At 39.6% G+C, this 16,529-nt stretch overlaps 1 protein-coding gene across 2 annotated transcripts in view; it reads left to right on the top strand.

The window, feature by feature from the left end:
* Positions 1-16,529, top strand: part of dhx38 (DEAH (Asp-Glu-Ala-His) box polypeptide 38) — a 126,253-nt gene that overhangs the window by 74,566 nt on the left and 35,158 nt on the right. For both annotated transcript variants that reach the window (XM_060838008.1, XM_060838009.1), the window contains exons 21-24: positions 1,295-1,449; positions 6,768-6,923; positions 12,286-12,420; positions 13,190-13,315. In XM_060838008.1, coding sequence (XP_060693991.1) covers positions 1,295-1,449; positions 6,768-6,923; positions 12,286-12,420; positions 13,190-13,315 — 572 coding nt within the window. The remainder of the gene's footprint in view (positions 1-1,294; positions 1,450-6,767; positions 6,924-12,285; positions 12,421-13,189; positions 13,316-16,529) is intronic.

Here is a 16,529-nt window from a genome sequence, read left to right as displayed (position 1 = left end):
GATGGTAAAATAAATACAGTCAACTTTGATGTTAGAGTCAATCCAGTGTCACTACTTGACATTATAAAGACACTGGTTGCAGTGTCAAATTGCTACAGGGGCTTAGCGGCCAATTTGACTCTTAGACACTGCCATCACAGATTTTGTTTTACAAGCAAATGTTGAAAGGTACGCTTGGTAAATATTCATCAAGGTCTCCCTTGATACAAAGTCAGCATAATTTGAGGCCTTAATTTGATTGTGTTAGGTCTTGGGTCAAATACCCTTATTGATAACCAAGGCAATGCATGCTGTGCATTTAAATTTTGATCTTAATCAATTGTCTCACTTCTCAACCATTGGGTCTCATTGATGGTTTTTTCAAACTTTGCCACCATTGTGGCAAAATACACAAGGTGTTCCAAAATATCCTTAAAATGTTGATGAGTGGCTGTTTATTTGCTATAGTCCTGTGGAAATGGAGTTACGAAAATTGTCCGATTAAGAATTATAGGATTTTGTCCAAAATATATTGAAGGAAAGGCAGGAGATCTCTCTCTCTCGTGGTGCAGTGGTAGTGTCCCTCCCACTGCGCTAGAAGGCCTGGGTTCAAGGCCCATCCACTCCAGAAATGTATAATAATGTCTCTGGACAGGTTGATTAAGGGAAAAAAAATCTATGTCCAGAATAGTGAATAATTTGTATAGTGGATCGTCTGATGTCATGATATACATATGATCTAGCTTTTCATATTGATAAAAGCTGGAATATGCTGTTGAAATAAGTTTAGCAAGTTATTGAATTGCTTTCTGCAGCTACTGAAACAGTTACAGAAGTAAGACACTAAGTGGCTAGAAACACAAATTAAGGATGTCAAGCTTCTTGAAGGCCAGTGCAACTGTAGCTATCCAGTTGAATGGTGAGCAATCCAATGCACTCCTGATAAATGTTGTAGATTTAAGGTCAGGAGATAAAAATCCCTTATTATGTTATGGTATGTTTCTGACCTATTGGGTGATGCTTGATGTATTTCTAACTGAAACTGATGAACTAAATAAAAAGAAGCTCAAAACTGCATCTGTTCCTGCTCGGTGGTACAGATGTTTACATGCTAACAATGAATGCTATCACATTGTCCAATCAAACTTAGTTTTCAATATTTTGACCATTAGAAAGGTAAATGTATTAACTGACAAAATTATATAATCAGTCATTTGATCTGGTCAAGTTATTTTAGACCAGAATGAATAAATGAAACTTTAATTTTATTTAATAATAATTCAAATACTTTATGCTATTTTTGTTGTCTGTGTAGGCAGTCTGACGCCAACTGGAAGGTTGATGGTAGAATTCCCACTAGATCCTGCTCTATCAAAGATGTTGATAGTATCATGTGACATGAGTTGCAGTGCTGATGTCCTTATCATTGTCTCAATGCTTTCAGTGCCTGCCATTTTCTATCGACCAAAGGTATGTGCGAAGCTTATTTACTGAGATATTTTGTTCCAGTGATGAACAGTGATGATGGAAATTGCAAGCGTCACCAGAATGATCTGCAACAATCTAGTAATAAATTGTGATTTTTCTTTAGATTAGAATTATTGTTTATTCTCTCCGTCTTCCTGTAGAAAAGATGCAAAACTTCCATGTAATAAGACATTCACAATGTTACAGTACCATCCAGGAGTTCATGATATGGATGCAGTCTTTACATCATGATATGGCACAGTAGATTGTAGTAAATCTTGAAGTAAATCCTCAAGATTTTTGTTAAAACTGTGAGACTCAATAAATAGCTGGGCATTTTCCTGCCTCAATAATTTATTCTATGGGTCATCTTAAGAAATAAAAATACAAGTGATACTTAGCCTTGAATAATTTTTAAAAAAGAATTATTGATTTTTGTTTTATTAGAGTTTCAAATCCTTCCATCTCCATAATATTTGAATATTCTATATAACCCCAGTAAAGTGCTGGTCCAGCTTGCAATACACACTACTCAATGGATTCTGATTTATTAGTTTCTCAGTTCTATTTCCATGCTAATATATTACCTCCAGTACCGTGGGATCTTTACTTATTAAGCAGTAACATATGGTACTGTACCTTAAATAATCTGCTGTTTCCCCTTCATCTATCTTGCTTCTACCCCATCTCAAAGAATTCTAATAAATATGTTCAGCATGATTCTCCCTTCATGAAGCCTTTCTGATTCTGCTTGATCATTTTATGAATTTTTAAATGCTGTGCTATTAACATCCTTTATAGTAGAGTCTAACATTTTCCCAATATTGGATGTTAAGCTAACTGGCCTATGGTTACCTGTTTTATGTCTCTATCCCTATTTAAATAAAAGATGTTATGTTGTCAAGTTTTCCAATCCACTGGGTCTTTTTCAGAATCTAAGGATTCTTGGAAGATTACTACACTGCATCCATGATGTCTGCAGCTACTTTTAATTTCCTAGGATGCACCCATCTGGACCAGGGGATGTATCGTTCTTTTTTTTCCTCTAGTGATACTTATTGTATTTCCTCTCCTCCTTTTGCCTTTTAATTATTTTAACATTTTTGGATTGCTGCCAGTGTCTTCTACTGTGTCCGTTGCCATATCCTGGGTTCCCAACTTGATCTCCAAGAGGCCATTGTTAACATTTGCCTTTCTCTTCCTGAATATTGCTTGCAAGTTTACCCTCCACATCTATCATCTCTCCTTTTTTGATTGTCTTTTGTTGGTTTGTCAAAAACATTTCCATCCTCTGGCTTACCCCATTGTGTGTATCTTTTAATTTGATGCTATCCTTAATTTCCCCATTTAACCATGATTGAATCTAAGGAGGAGATAGACCATTCTTCTCACTGGGATCATCCTTTGCTGTGAATCATTAACTTACTTCTGAAACACCTGCCATTGTTCCTCAGTTTGCTACTAAACTCCTTTCCCAATCTACGCCAAATATCTCTGCCCTCCCTCTTTTCTATTTACCCTTATTTATGTATAGCAGATTTGTTTCCGACACATGTGCTAAATTCAACTGTGTTATGGTCATTGTCACCTTTTACTCTGCCATCATTGATTAAATCTACCTCGTTGCACGTCACTTACAAAATAGGCTGAACCCTGGTTGAATCAACAATTTTTTTTATTTATTCATGGGATGAGTGCATCACTGGCTAGGCCATCATTTGTTGCTGAACCCTAATAGCCCAGAGGCCAGTTAAAGGTCTACCACGTTTCTGTGGATCTCGAGTTAAATGGAGGTCAGACCAGGTGAAGCAGTTTCCTTCCCCAAAGGACACTAGTGAACTTGATAGTTTTTTTCCAACATCGACAGTGGATGCATAGTCATATTGAGACTGTCAATCCCAGAGTTTTATTGAATTCAAATTCCACTATCTGCTATGGCAGGAATTGTTCCAGAGTCCCCAGAATATTACCTAGGTCTCTGGATTAACAGTGCAGCGATAATACCACTAGGCCATTGCCTACCCCTACAGAGGAAACTCCAAATATATTATGAATTTCTCTTTATTCCTACCTTAACCATTCTTGAGTCTCCCAATCTACAAGAAGAATAAAATCAGCCATGATTGACGTGTGTCTTTTTTACATGCTCTCATCTCCTGATTTATTCTCTGTTCCACCGTATAGTTACTGTTAGGGGGCAAGGACACTTTGCCTACCAGTATCTTCTTCCCCTTATTTCTTACTGCTGAACATGTAGATTTACATTTTCTGATCCAAGATCATTTCTTGGTATCATTCTTAATCCATTATATACTAACACTGATACTCCAGCACCATATTCTCCCATCATTTCACAAAGTCACATGCCCCTGAATGTTTAGTTCCCACTTTTGATTTCCTTGTAACCGTGTCTCCACATTGGCTATAAGGTCATACCCGTCAATCTGTATTTGTGCTGTTAATTCAGTTTTGTTCCAAATAGTTGTATTTGAGTACAGGAGCAGCTAATTTAGCTTATTTCCTATTTTCCCCCAATTTGACTCTAATTATCGCTGTTTTCTATGTCTGTACACTGCATCCCTCCTGTCCTTTGGGTGTCACTAATCAAACAGCTGCCCTATAATGCTGCCAGAACCAGAATTTGTAAATCTTCACTTCCCCTCTTTGAAGCCTTTTTCTTTTACAATTAGCATAAAGCCTTCTGTCAAGGCCTAGTTACTCACATTGGTAAGATGGTGGTCCCGGCATAGTTAAAGCAAAGCCTGACCCACCAGAACCAAAACCTCATTTGCCCACTCCAACTTTTGAGAAATACATTCAAATTCCTTACTCTGTGTACCATCTGCCAATTTGAGCGTGGTCTAACTCCGGTAGTAATCCACAGATTATTACAATGGAGGTTCAGCTCTATACTTTACCTTCTAGTTGTTCAAAATCTTTCACAAGACCCTCTTTTCTAGTCCAATCAATGTTGGTACCAATATGGAAGACAATAAATGGATCCTTATCTTCCTACTCCAAGTTTTTCTCCAGCCCTGAGGAGATGTCCATACCCTGGCACTGAGCAAGTAACGATCTTTAAGAGTCCTGTTCATGGCTGCAGAGAATAATATCTCATCTTCAAAGTATATTGTTCCCTATTACTATTAAATTCCTATTTCCTCCCTCACCTGAATTGCTTCCTATACCAAGGAACCATGCTAAGTTTGCTCCTCATCCCTGCAATCCCCATGGTGGCATGCACTGCTTGCAAAACCCTCATAACTGTTGGACAATTCCAGGTGGCAAGGCTACTGAATTGTAATCCCAAGTTCTTATAACTGCTTCATCTATAGTCACACATTCCTGTACCAGATAATAGTACATTTGGAATTACTTAGTCTGAGTGGTGTGACCACCTTCTGGAGGTACGTATCCGGGTAAGTTTCCCCTTCTTTCGATGTGACACGATGTTTGCAGCCTGGTTTCTAGTTCCTCTGTTTGGATCCAATTTTCCAAAGTGCTAAGGCCTGCAACAAAAATATTGACATGATGGTGCGTTGAAGTGGCAGGCAACTGGAAGCTTGGGTCATTTTTGCAGACAGAGCATTGGTATTCTGCAAAGCAGTCACCCAGTCAGTTTGAAGAACGGCATTTCATTTTTCTCTTGGGGACCCTGCAGCCTTGAGGACTAACATAGAGTTCAATAGCTTTGGAACCTGATTCCAACCTACAATGATTTTAACCCACCCCACACCCGGTCCTGTTATAGCAGGTTGTTTGTTTCATTTTAACACTTACTGTAGATGTATTCACTCTTGATCACATTGATATCCATAAGCTTCCACATGTTACAGCAGCACCACATTACCGATCCTGTCACCATTCTCATTTGATTTAATTTATAAATTAATTATTGTAGATTTCATGCTCTCTACACTTTAGTAGATTTCCTACACAAAAAGAAACCTTGTTTTTATGCTTAGCCAGCTATTTTTAAGAAGAGCAAAACTTTGGAAAGCTAAACACAAAACCGAAAACACAATAACAGAAATTGATGGAAGAGGTCAGCAAGCCTAGCAGCATGTGTGGAGAGAGATCAGAGTTAATGTTTCAGGTGCAGTGCTCCTCCTTTTAAAACTGAAGAGCTTCCTTTTACTTTAAAGGCTAGAAGTATTCACCATTTCTATTCACCAATCAGTTGTTTTTCCCTGCATTCAAATGGCTCTGTGGTTTGTTATATCACTCCACTGGTTTCACGGCAGGTCAGCCTCTAGATTCATGCTCTTTATCTTCTCCCACTCACTCCTCACTCCAGAGAGTTTACTTCTTGCAGTAAACCTTAGTAAAAACATTTGTTCCTTTTTGTACTGAATTCCCATTTCGAATTAAATTTCCACTCACTCAGCCTTTGTCTCACTCCATAGAAGTACGCAGGACAGTAGAGCACAGGATCAGAGCTTTCAGCCCACCATGCCTGTGTTGACCGTGATGCTATTCTAAACTAATTCCATCTGCCTGAACATGTTCTGTATCCCTCTATTCCCTATCTGTTCATGTGTCTGTATAAATGCCTCTTAAACTTTGCCATGATATCTGCTTCTACCAGCTTCCCCAGCAGTGTATTCCAGGCATCTACTACCCTTTGTGTAAAAAACACTTGCCTCGCACTTGTTTAAAAAAAATTCCTCGCACTTCTTGTTTAACAGTTCCCTTCTCACCTCAAACCTATGCCAATTGAATCTGTTCAGATCACTTTTAGCTGCAGTGATTCACACCCAATTTTAGACAAAGGAATTCAGGTACTTAGAGTCATAGTCATAGAGATGTACAGCATGGAAATAGACCCTTCGGTCCAAACCGTTGCCACAATCAGGCAGCTACCTCCTTTAATTGGCTATTTAACTACTTAGTGACCTGAAAGTCTTTCTTTAGCCTCTTCACAGCTCCAAGATGTTCAACTACCTGGGAACATGATTGTTATCGATAACTGGTCAGTAGTCCACAAATCCATCTGCTGTTACCAACCAAAGCTCCATTTGTACACAATTGTTTGACTCCAGTTTGCAATCACTACGGTAATCCACAACTGTGCAAAACAGTAATGAGTGTCAAATTATTTGCATTTCCTGGTTTTAAAACAGTTCTCATTTCAAACAGAAAAATAAACAGAATTTCTTTATAAGTTTTTGCACTAAAGTCTTCGGTGTAGACTATTTTTTTGATTTCTAAAAAAAATTCTTTCTTTTACAGGTGAAAATACTGGTTTTAAAAGGGAATGGTTGAATATAAAACTAATGAGTCAGCAGCCTAAGAGAGCCAATTTTTTTTTTAAATTTCAGGGTCGAGAGGAAGAGAGTGATCAAATGAGGGAGAAGTTTGCTGTGCCAGAAAGTGATCATTTGACATACCTTAATGTTTACCTGCAGTGGAAAAATAACAACTATTCCACTATTTGGGCGAATGAACATTTTATTCATGCCAAGGCAATGAGAAAGGTAATGTCAGTGTTAAGTCACTGCAAGGTTAACATTTCCATTGGTATATTCATTAGTATTTGGTTATTTACGTAGTAAGATCTAATTTTTGCAAGTTATTAGGTATTATTATCTGTAGTGAGCAGAAATGTACAGTGATCCAGGTGGGGCTGCATGAGCATGCTGTGCAAGGAGCTAAACGTTGTTTGAACTTTAGCAGGTCTGGCAGTATCTGTGAAGAGAAATCAGAATTCCCATTTCAGGTCGAGTGAATGTCCCTTAGAACTGAGGAAGGGTCACTGGACCCCGAAACATTAACTCTGATTTCTCTTCACAGATGCTGCCAGACCTGCTGAGCTTTCCCAGCAATTTCTGTTTTTGTTTCTGATTTACATCATCTACAGTTCTTTCAGTTTTTGTTTTAAACCTTCATGTCCTCACCCTCCCACATTAATAGAAGTGACCACTGCTCAGTCCTTGTGAAAACAAAATTCTGACTTTACACTGAGGATACCCTCTACTATTTTGTGTGGCAGTGTCATTGAGTTAGGAGGAATAGATGGAGTACACATCTCGTAACTGAGAGTGGAGCATCCTTCTCATCCTACCATTAAGATTCAATGAAGGGTATGGACTCCTGAAAATGAAGCATCAATCTGATGAAACTATAACAGCTTCCTTAACTGCATGAGAAAGAGCAGAATAGCTCATGAAAGTCAAAGTTAAGGGAATCCCAGAACCACAGAATGAAATCAAAGTTTTGTAGTTCTGCCACATCTATTCATAAATAGTGGTGGACGATTGAAAGAACCAGTGGGATGAAGAAACTCCAGGAAGTTTTTCAACCCTCAGCTATTGTTGACAGCCTAGCACACTGTTGCAAATTTTTTATTCTTTTCTTTTGTACTTGTTTTCAGTCAGAGGCACTGAGCAGATAACCTATCTCAGCTTCCTCTTGAGGATCCCATCATTTTTAGAAGCCAATTTGATTCACTTAATGCAGTATCAGGACATGGCTGAGGTACTACAAGGGTATATCTTTTCCATATAAAGTCAGACAAAAAAAACATCAGACTTCTTCGCTAGTCATCAAAGCGATAGAAGATCGCTTACTCAGCATTATCTTGCCTACTGATGTTGCTCTGAATTACCCATAAGCATTTGATTTCAGCCTTCATTATCACTTTGGTACAAATATGATCAGAAGTGCTGAATTTCAGAAATGAAAAGAAAATCACTACCCTTGACATCAACCCCACATTTGATCAAGTGTGACATAAGGAACTGTGGTAACATTTATATCAGTGGGAATCAGACTTTCCATTGGCAGGAGTCATAGTTAGCAAAGAAGGAAGGTGGTTCTATTTGTTCTAGGCCCATAATCTCAACCCTGGGATGTCACTGCAGCAGTTCCTCTGGACAGTGCTCAAGACTCAACCATTTTGCAGCTACTTAGTCAAGACGATTCATCTATCATCAGGTCAAAAGTTGTTGATGATTGTACAGTGTTTTGTTCCATTCATAACTCTTAAAATCATAGAATCATACTTTACAGATCAGGTCTTTGGCCCATCGTGCCTGCTGAAAATACACCACTACTTTCACTAGGCCCATTTCTCACAGTAGGGTCAAAGTCGTGAATGATAAGTCACTTGAAATGTTCATCCAAGTACATTTTGAAGGTTGTGACATTTCCCATCTCAATCACCCTTCCCAGTGCATTCTGGATCCCACCCACCTCTGGATGGAAAAGCTTTTTGTCAAAACTCTCTCCCCCACCCCCGTCACTCTGACAATGTCCTGTACAGGGTAGAGGTGGAATCTTTCAAAAAGATGCAGTAAAAAAGTGTGTGTGAGTGCTATTTAGAGACTTACCCTCCAAAAGGCAGTAGCAGTCTTATTGACGTCCAGTCTGGCTGTCCCCGAGAGGGGGCGGGCGAGGGCTCACATGCACTGTGCTGCTGCTAGACCTCTGAATGGGCAGCAGACTTAATAGAAAACTCCGAGCCCCAGAGGAAATGCATTGAATCGATTAACCAATTAATCAATAATCCAAACGAAATAGCGTCCGCCCATCTCGTTTGGATAATCGAGGTTCCTCTGTATATCTGCTTGGCATTTCTGGCTGGCAGTAAATGCAAATGATTCAGTCTTGTCTTTTGCACTTCAGTGTTGGGCTGCACCTTTACTGAAGTTGGAAATGTTCATCCAGTTTTCTTCTTTTAGTTAATGTAAATGTCCATGAACATTCATGATTGGATGTGGCAAGAGCAGAACTTTGATCTGATGAGATCGCTGAACTCCATCTTTTGGATGCTGCCCAAGAAAGCATCAAGGCTTAGGTTGATAGGCAGAAAATTATGTTTATGCTACATTAAGTAGCAGGCAATAAATGTTCTACAACAGTGGAGATTTTGACCACTTATTGTGACGCTGAACAGCCTTGCCATTGCCAACCATCCTTACTACCAACATTCTAAGCCTTATCATTGGCCAGAACTTTAATATGGCTATGAAATGTCTAAGTGTGTGCTTTTTATTGTGAGTGACTTATGATGTCTTAAAGCTTTTCACTGTCAACAAGGCACAAGCCAGGTGTGTGATGGAATATTATGCACATGCCTGGATGATTGTAGCTTTATAGAATAGCCTTTATTGTCACATGCATTCAAATGAGTGCAGTGAAAAGTTTATAATGCTGCCTTTCGCCACCATCTTAGGTACAGAGGACCTAGGTAGAGACACCTTTAAGTATCATTACAAATACTGTTGTAAAAAAAAATACTGTTGTTATAGAGTAAAAGAAAGATTAGCATGGGAACAGTTGTAAAAAGTCCAGAATGATAAAGTGACCATAAATACAGTACTCAAGTTCCAGTCCATACCCACTGGCTGCAGAGCATGAGGTCATGCTGCCTTCACGTGCTGGACTTGCTCTGCTACTGCTCTGGGAATTGGCCCTTTCGCTCTGCTCCACAGTGGGATTCAACCCATTCATTCTGCTGCAGGATGTGGCCTGCGCTTGCTCTGCCGTGGGACTCTGCCTGTTCGCTCTGCTTTGTTGCGAGACTCAGTCCGCGCTTGCTCTGCCATGGGATTCTAACCCTTCACTCTGGTCTGCCACAGGACTCTGTCCGTTCGCTCCACTCTGCTGCGGGACTTGGCCCATGCTTGCTCTGCTCCTCGACTCCAGTCTCTAGGTAGGGCAGAAAGTGGGGGTGGGGGAAGAAAAAAAAAAGCTGCCAAGAGGAGAATGAAAAGAAAGGAAAGAGACTGTGAAACAGTGGAGCTCCAACTGGAGCATCCTACTGTGCTGCCTTCTTGCAATCACATACTTCAACCTCACTTGAGAGACTTAGAGCAGCCCATCCATCACTGTTGCGCTGTGCTTGTAGACAAGGCTATGAAAACACTTTCAAAATCCATTATCTCTAATGCATAGAAGATCAAGCAGGCGCAAAGGAATAGCAGCTTATGCAGTTTTCTCTCCAAGCCATGTACCATCCTAATTTGGAAATCTGTGGCCATGTCTTCATCAATGGTTAAAAATTTTGGGGTTGTTTGCCACATGGACTTCAATAGTCTAAGAATACATCAGTACCTCAAGAGCAATTAGGGATGGGTCTTGAATGTTGGCATTACCAGTGATATCCATATCTCATGAATAATGATATCATCACAGCTGATGTTATTACTGAACAAATCAGATCCCAGACTGAAATTTAGCCTGATACATCAGATTTTGTTTTTTTTTTAATGAGGTGGTCTCTCATTGAAACATAAGCGTGCAGTTTTGCAGATAAGGTTTTAATAATAAAACAGAAGATTCTTCCAAAAAATAAATGAAGATAAAATAAAATGAACCAAACTATTTACGTATATCTCATGATTAATGATTTCCAAAGGCAAGCTAAAAATTTAATTCCATTAATCCCAAAAGTATCCTTTTAAAATACTCCTGCTAGAAAGAATTTCCTCCTCTCTCACCATATGAGTATTAATTTTTAATGCTGGCTTTGAGTCTCCGTCTTGAGAATTGATAACCTCTTCTCAGTGGCTTTATATAACTGAGTCTAATTTTATCAACTTTAAATAGTCCCGTCAGCATTTTACCAAACATTTCTGGTCTGGAACTCCAACACGGCCCCCTAGACTAAACCTATTTTTAACAATTCTAAATTATTTACTTCCTTTCTCAGGAGCAACTACTTTACACATCCAGCTTCAGCTGTGAGTCCTGCAGAATTCCCCAAACTGAAACTCAAAAAAAACTTTTTCTTCTAAGCTTGTGGATGTTTCCCTTTAATAAAGGAGAAAAAATATCAATCCCATACTGTCTAAACTAGAGCCTGTACAAATAATTTACCTTGCTTGCTTGTAAAAGTTTCCTAATGTAAACAGAAACCTAACCTTGTCCAGGGAGTCTTCCTCTCTTGCTCCATGTGTTTTAAAAGAAAACTCCATGGCGACAGAAATACTTAAATATACAGCCTGTATACCACTCATTCAAAATTCAAAAATCCAAACTCAAAAATAAGTTATGTGAAAGTTGCATACATTCCACCAAAATGTAGGCTATAATCACTGATTCATTCATATTATAGAATCATGGAAGTTTTTCATTACTGATCACTATTTTGCTCCATTGTTCAAAAGTTAATTATATAATGTATGAATCCTTTTAATTGAAGACATGTTGCCTAAGGAAACTACATTGAATGCATTTGATTCATTTATTCCCTTGGCAACTTGTACAACCACTTTCTTCCCTATTTACATTCAGAACAAAACTTCCCATTGTTACTACTATTTTCTTCTTGAGTTGCACTTAGATGCACCCTAATCAGTAGGAAAACAAAATGTAGTCCTAAATATTTTGCATCCTTTCCTGTTCCCCAGCCCTAATGATCATGATTGAATTCATCTAGGCCAACTTTTTTTTTTGAGAAGTGCCAAATCTTTCTTGATATTACTCCCCATTTTACAATTTATTTATTCTTCTTAAATATCCTAATTCGTGTGCATTTAGCTCTCAATCTTGTCCAACTGGTCGCTCATTGTCATTACTTTGTAACGAAATGAATGGGAACAAATGAGGACAAGTAACTTTCGTGGACTGTCAAATTTCTGGCTGCAAACTATCAAAGAAGAGTCTGTAAACATATTGAAAAAGGGATTAGATGTGGAGTGCATTGAGGAATGCAGTTGATCTAGTTGTCAATCTGCAGTCAAGCCAATAGATATAGCTACTAAATATGCATTCTTGAGGAATAGTATTTTGTATAACTGCAGGAATCCAATCATACAAAAGAAGTAATGAAATTTAGAATAATTGAGAAGAACTTGCAATGGATTTATTGACACACCTGCCTTTTTGTCAAAGGTTCGAGAGGTTCGTTCCCAGTTAAAGGATATAATGATGCAACAACGTATGAATATTGTATCCTGTGGTACTGACTGGGATGTCATCAGAAAATGCATCTGTGCAGCTTACTTTCACCAGGCTGCTAAACTCAAGGTAAGAAAATGATTTACCTATTGAAAATGGTACATGGGCTTAATTTTGTAGTTTTACAGATGACTCCCAATCTTCTTCCTTAATACTTCATTTTGTATATTGCAGTATCTCAAATTTTCAGCTTCATTGTCCTTAACTTTTACTGTCATAGCTCTTCAACTTAGCCTGGTGTTTCCTCTAAGGATGAAGTAAGAAAATGACCTATAATGTTGTTAATGCATGAAGAGAGGGCTTTGAATTTTGTGAGATTATTGTGCATTTTGTTGTGGAATGTTACTGTTGTGGAGAAAAATGTGTATGCAGTCACTGTATTCCAAAAATAATATAATTTGCAATGTTGGATATGAAGGGGTCATGGATAAACATTTTCATACTCCTAGGCTCCAAGGTTAATTGTCTCTCACTTCTATTTCATTCCAAAATGTCATGCTATGTTCAAGTAACCTTTTGTCCAATGTTGTACCTTGTTTGTTCGACTCTTACATCTGCTACCTGTATAATATTTAAATTCTGTTGCCACTGAAAACTAATTACGCCTGTTCTTGCAAATTTATATTGACTTCTGATTCCCCCACACCCCCACTTTAATCTACAGTTTCTCTATGACCTCATCTCTGTAGCCTATTCCAGTGCTAAAGTCTGAATTTCTCAACCCTGTAATTCTATGAAGACAGGAATTCTTTAAAATTTGTATCCATTAGGTTGTAGCCTTTGGTTTGTTTTTAATTTGTAAGAATGATTGGTTGTTAATTTTTTTTAATGTTTGCAGGGTATAGGGGAGTATGTGAATGTCAGAACAGGCATGCCTTGCCATTTGCACCCGACGAGTTCACTTTTTGGCATGGGTTACACCCCAGATTATATTGTATACCATGAATTAGTGATGACTTCAAAGGTATGTTTTTGAACTGCAAACTGAGCTCTGATGCTAGTATTTAGTATGAAAAAATTAAAATACTACAAACTTTGTTACATAAGATTTACAGTAGGGTTTGGGGAAATTTTAAAGAAAATAATTATTTAGTTTACACTGGGTTGCTTTTGAGTGCAATTTTGTTAAGAACATTTATATCAGAAAGTAATTTCTTTGTGTTTAACAATGCATTCTAATAGACTGAAGATTTGAAACGATACACAAGATCTAATTGTAAATATGGATTTGTATTAAAATATGACCTCAAAGGGAACTGGGACCTTTGAAGAAAAATAGATAAGATACTATAGACTCTAGCAATCTGAAGTAAACACAGAATATACTTGAAAAACTCAGAAGGGCAGCCTGCACCAGTGGTGGAAAGTAGAGTTGATGTTTTTGTCAAAATTGGCATATTTGAGGAATTTTGACAATGTCTTGTGATTGTAGCCATATGTTGCCTATCTAGTGATTTAGATAGGAAAATCTTAAACTTTACACGTAAATGTAGTTCATGCCATCCTGGTACTGCACAGAGATAAATAGTTTATAGTTGGATCAGAATTTCACTTTTTTTTTCCCCACCCCCAGACTATTCGTTTTTTTTATATTAGACATATGTTGTAAATAACTTAGTGCATTAAATTTCTGCTTTAAACAATTATCTGGTATTCTCTGTAGTTTAAAGTATCACGCAATGCTGTTTAGTCACCAATTTACTGCCATCCATTTTAGTTATTTTCATCTCAAATGAAAATAGTGGGACTCTGTTATTAGAACTGCCATCTTTGCTGTTACAAAATGCTGCAAGTTAAATCTTTAGGAGAGATGAACCCCAATTGTCAGACATATTTGTATTGCCTGGAAATAATTGGTTTGTGGTTATGCTGCAAGGTTAATTCAAATCTATTCTATAAGTATATCAGGAATAAAAGAATGACTAGAGTAAGATTAGAGCTTAAAAATATGTTGCTGGAAAAGCGCAGCAGGTCAGGCAGCATCAAAGGAGCAGGAGAATCGACATTTCGGGCATAAGCCCTTCTTCAGGAATGAGGAGGGTGTGCCTAGCAGACTAAGATAAAAGGTAGGGAGGAGGGATTTGGGGGAGGGGCATTGGGAATACGATAGGTGGAAGGAGGTTAAGGTGAGGGTGATAGGCCGGAGAGGGGGTGGGGGCGGAGAGGTTGGGAAGAAGATTGCAGGTCAAGAAGGCGGTGCTGCGTCTGAGGGTTGGGACTGAGAAAAGATGGGGGAAGGGGAAATGAGAAAGCTGGAGAAATCTGCATTCATCCCTTGTGGTTGGAGGGTTCCTAGGTGGAAGATGAGGTGCTCTTCCTCCAGGTGTCGTGTTGCTATGGTCTGGCGATGGAGGAGGCCAAGGACCTGTATGTTCTTGGCGGAGTGGGAGGGGGAGTTAAAGTGTTCAGCCATGGGGCGGTTGGGTTGGTTGGTGCGGGTGTCCCAGAGGTGTTCTCTGAAACGTTCCGCAAGTAGGCGGCCTGTCTCCCCATGTATAGGAGGCTACATTGGGTGTAGCGGATGCAGTAAATGATGTGTGTGGAGGTGCAGGTGAATTTCTGACGGATATGGAAGGATCCCTTGGGGCCTTGGAGGAAAGTGAGGGGGGAGGTGTGGGCGCAAGTTTTGCATTTCTTGTGGTTGCAGGGGAAGGTGCCGGGAGTGGAGGTTGGGTTGGTGGGGGGTGTGGATCTGACGAGGGAGTCGCGGAGGGAGTGGTCTTTCTGGAATGCTGATAGGGGTGGGGAGGGAAATATATCCTTGGTAGTGGGGTCTGTTTGGAGATGGCGGAAATGATGAAGAATGATACGATGTATCTGGAGGTTGATGGGGTGGTAGGTGGGACTCTGTCCTGGTGGCAATTGGAGGGGCGGGGTTCAAGGGCGGAGGAGCAGGAAGTGGAGGAGATGCGATGGAGAACATCATTGACCACATCTGAGGGGAAATTGCGGTCTTTGAAGAAGAAGGCCATCTTGGTTGTTCAGTATTGAAATTGGTCCTCCTGGGAGCAGATGCGGCGAAGGCGAAGGAATTGGGAATATGGGATGGCGTTTTTACAGGGGGCAGGGTGGGAGGAGGTGTAATCTAGGTAGCTGTGGGAGTCAGTCGGTTTATAGTAAACGTCTGTGTTGAATCGGTCGTCCGAGATAGAAATGGAGAGGTCTAGGAAGGGGAGGGAGGAGTCTGAGACGGTCCAGGTAAATTTGAGGTCGGGGTGGAAGGTGTTAGTAAAGTGGATGAACTGTTCAACCACCTCAGCACCGCCTTCTTGACCTGCAATCTTCTTCCCGACCTCTCCGCCCCCACCCCCTCTCCGGCCTATCACTCTCACTTTAACCTCCTTCCACCTATTGTATTCCCAACGCCCCTCCCCCAAGTCCCTCCTCCCTACCTTTTATCTTAGCCTGCTTGGCACACCCTCCTCATTCCTGAAGAAGGGCTTATGCCCGAAACGTCGATTCTCCTGCTGCTTTGATGCTGCCTGACCTGCTGCGCTTTTCCGGCAACACATTTTTAAGCTCTGATCTCCAGCATCTGCTGTCCTCACTTTCTCCTAGAGTAAGATTAGAGCCAATCAAGCACAGTAGTGGGAGGTTTTGCGTGGAATCCAAGGATATAAAGGAAGCGCTAAATGAATATTTTTGGTCAGTATTCATATTGGCAAAAGACAAAATGTTGTTGAACAGAATACTGAGATATAGGCAACTAAACTAGACTAGACTGATTGAGATTCTCAAGGAGGAGGTTTCAGCAATTCTGGAAAGTGTGAAAATAGGTAAGTCCCCTGGGCCAGATGGGATTTAATTTAGGATTCTGTGGGAGGCCATGGAGGAGATTGCAGAGCCTTTGACTTTGATCTTTATGTTGTCTTGCCGACAAGAGTAGTGCCAGAAGACTGGAGGCTAGCAAATATTGTCTTGTTGTTCAAGAAGGGGAGTAGAGATAACCCTGATAATTATAGACTAATGAGCCTTACTTCAGTTGTGGATAAAGTGTTATAAGACATAGGATATAAAATCATGTAGAAAAGAATAAGTTGATTGAGGGTAGTCAACACGGTTTTGTGAAGGGTAAATCATGCCTTACAATCCTATTGGGTTCTTTGAGAAGGTAACCAAACAGATGGATGAGAGTAAAGCAGTTGATGTTGTACATATGGATTTCAGTAAGGCATTTG

Source organism: Hemiscyllium ocellatum, chromosome 17 (assembly GCF_020745735.1).
Source record: "Hemiscyllium ocellatum isolate sHemOce1 chromosome 17, sHemOce1.pat.X.cur, whole genome shotgun sequence".
Taxonomy (NCBI): Eukaryota; Metazoa; Chordata; class Chondrichthyes; order Orectolobiformes; family Hemiscylliidae; genus Hemiscyllium; species Hemiscyllium ocellatum.
This window is presented reverse-complemented; position numbering and strand designations above follow the sequence as displayed.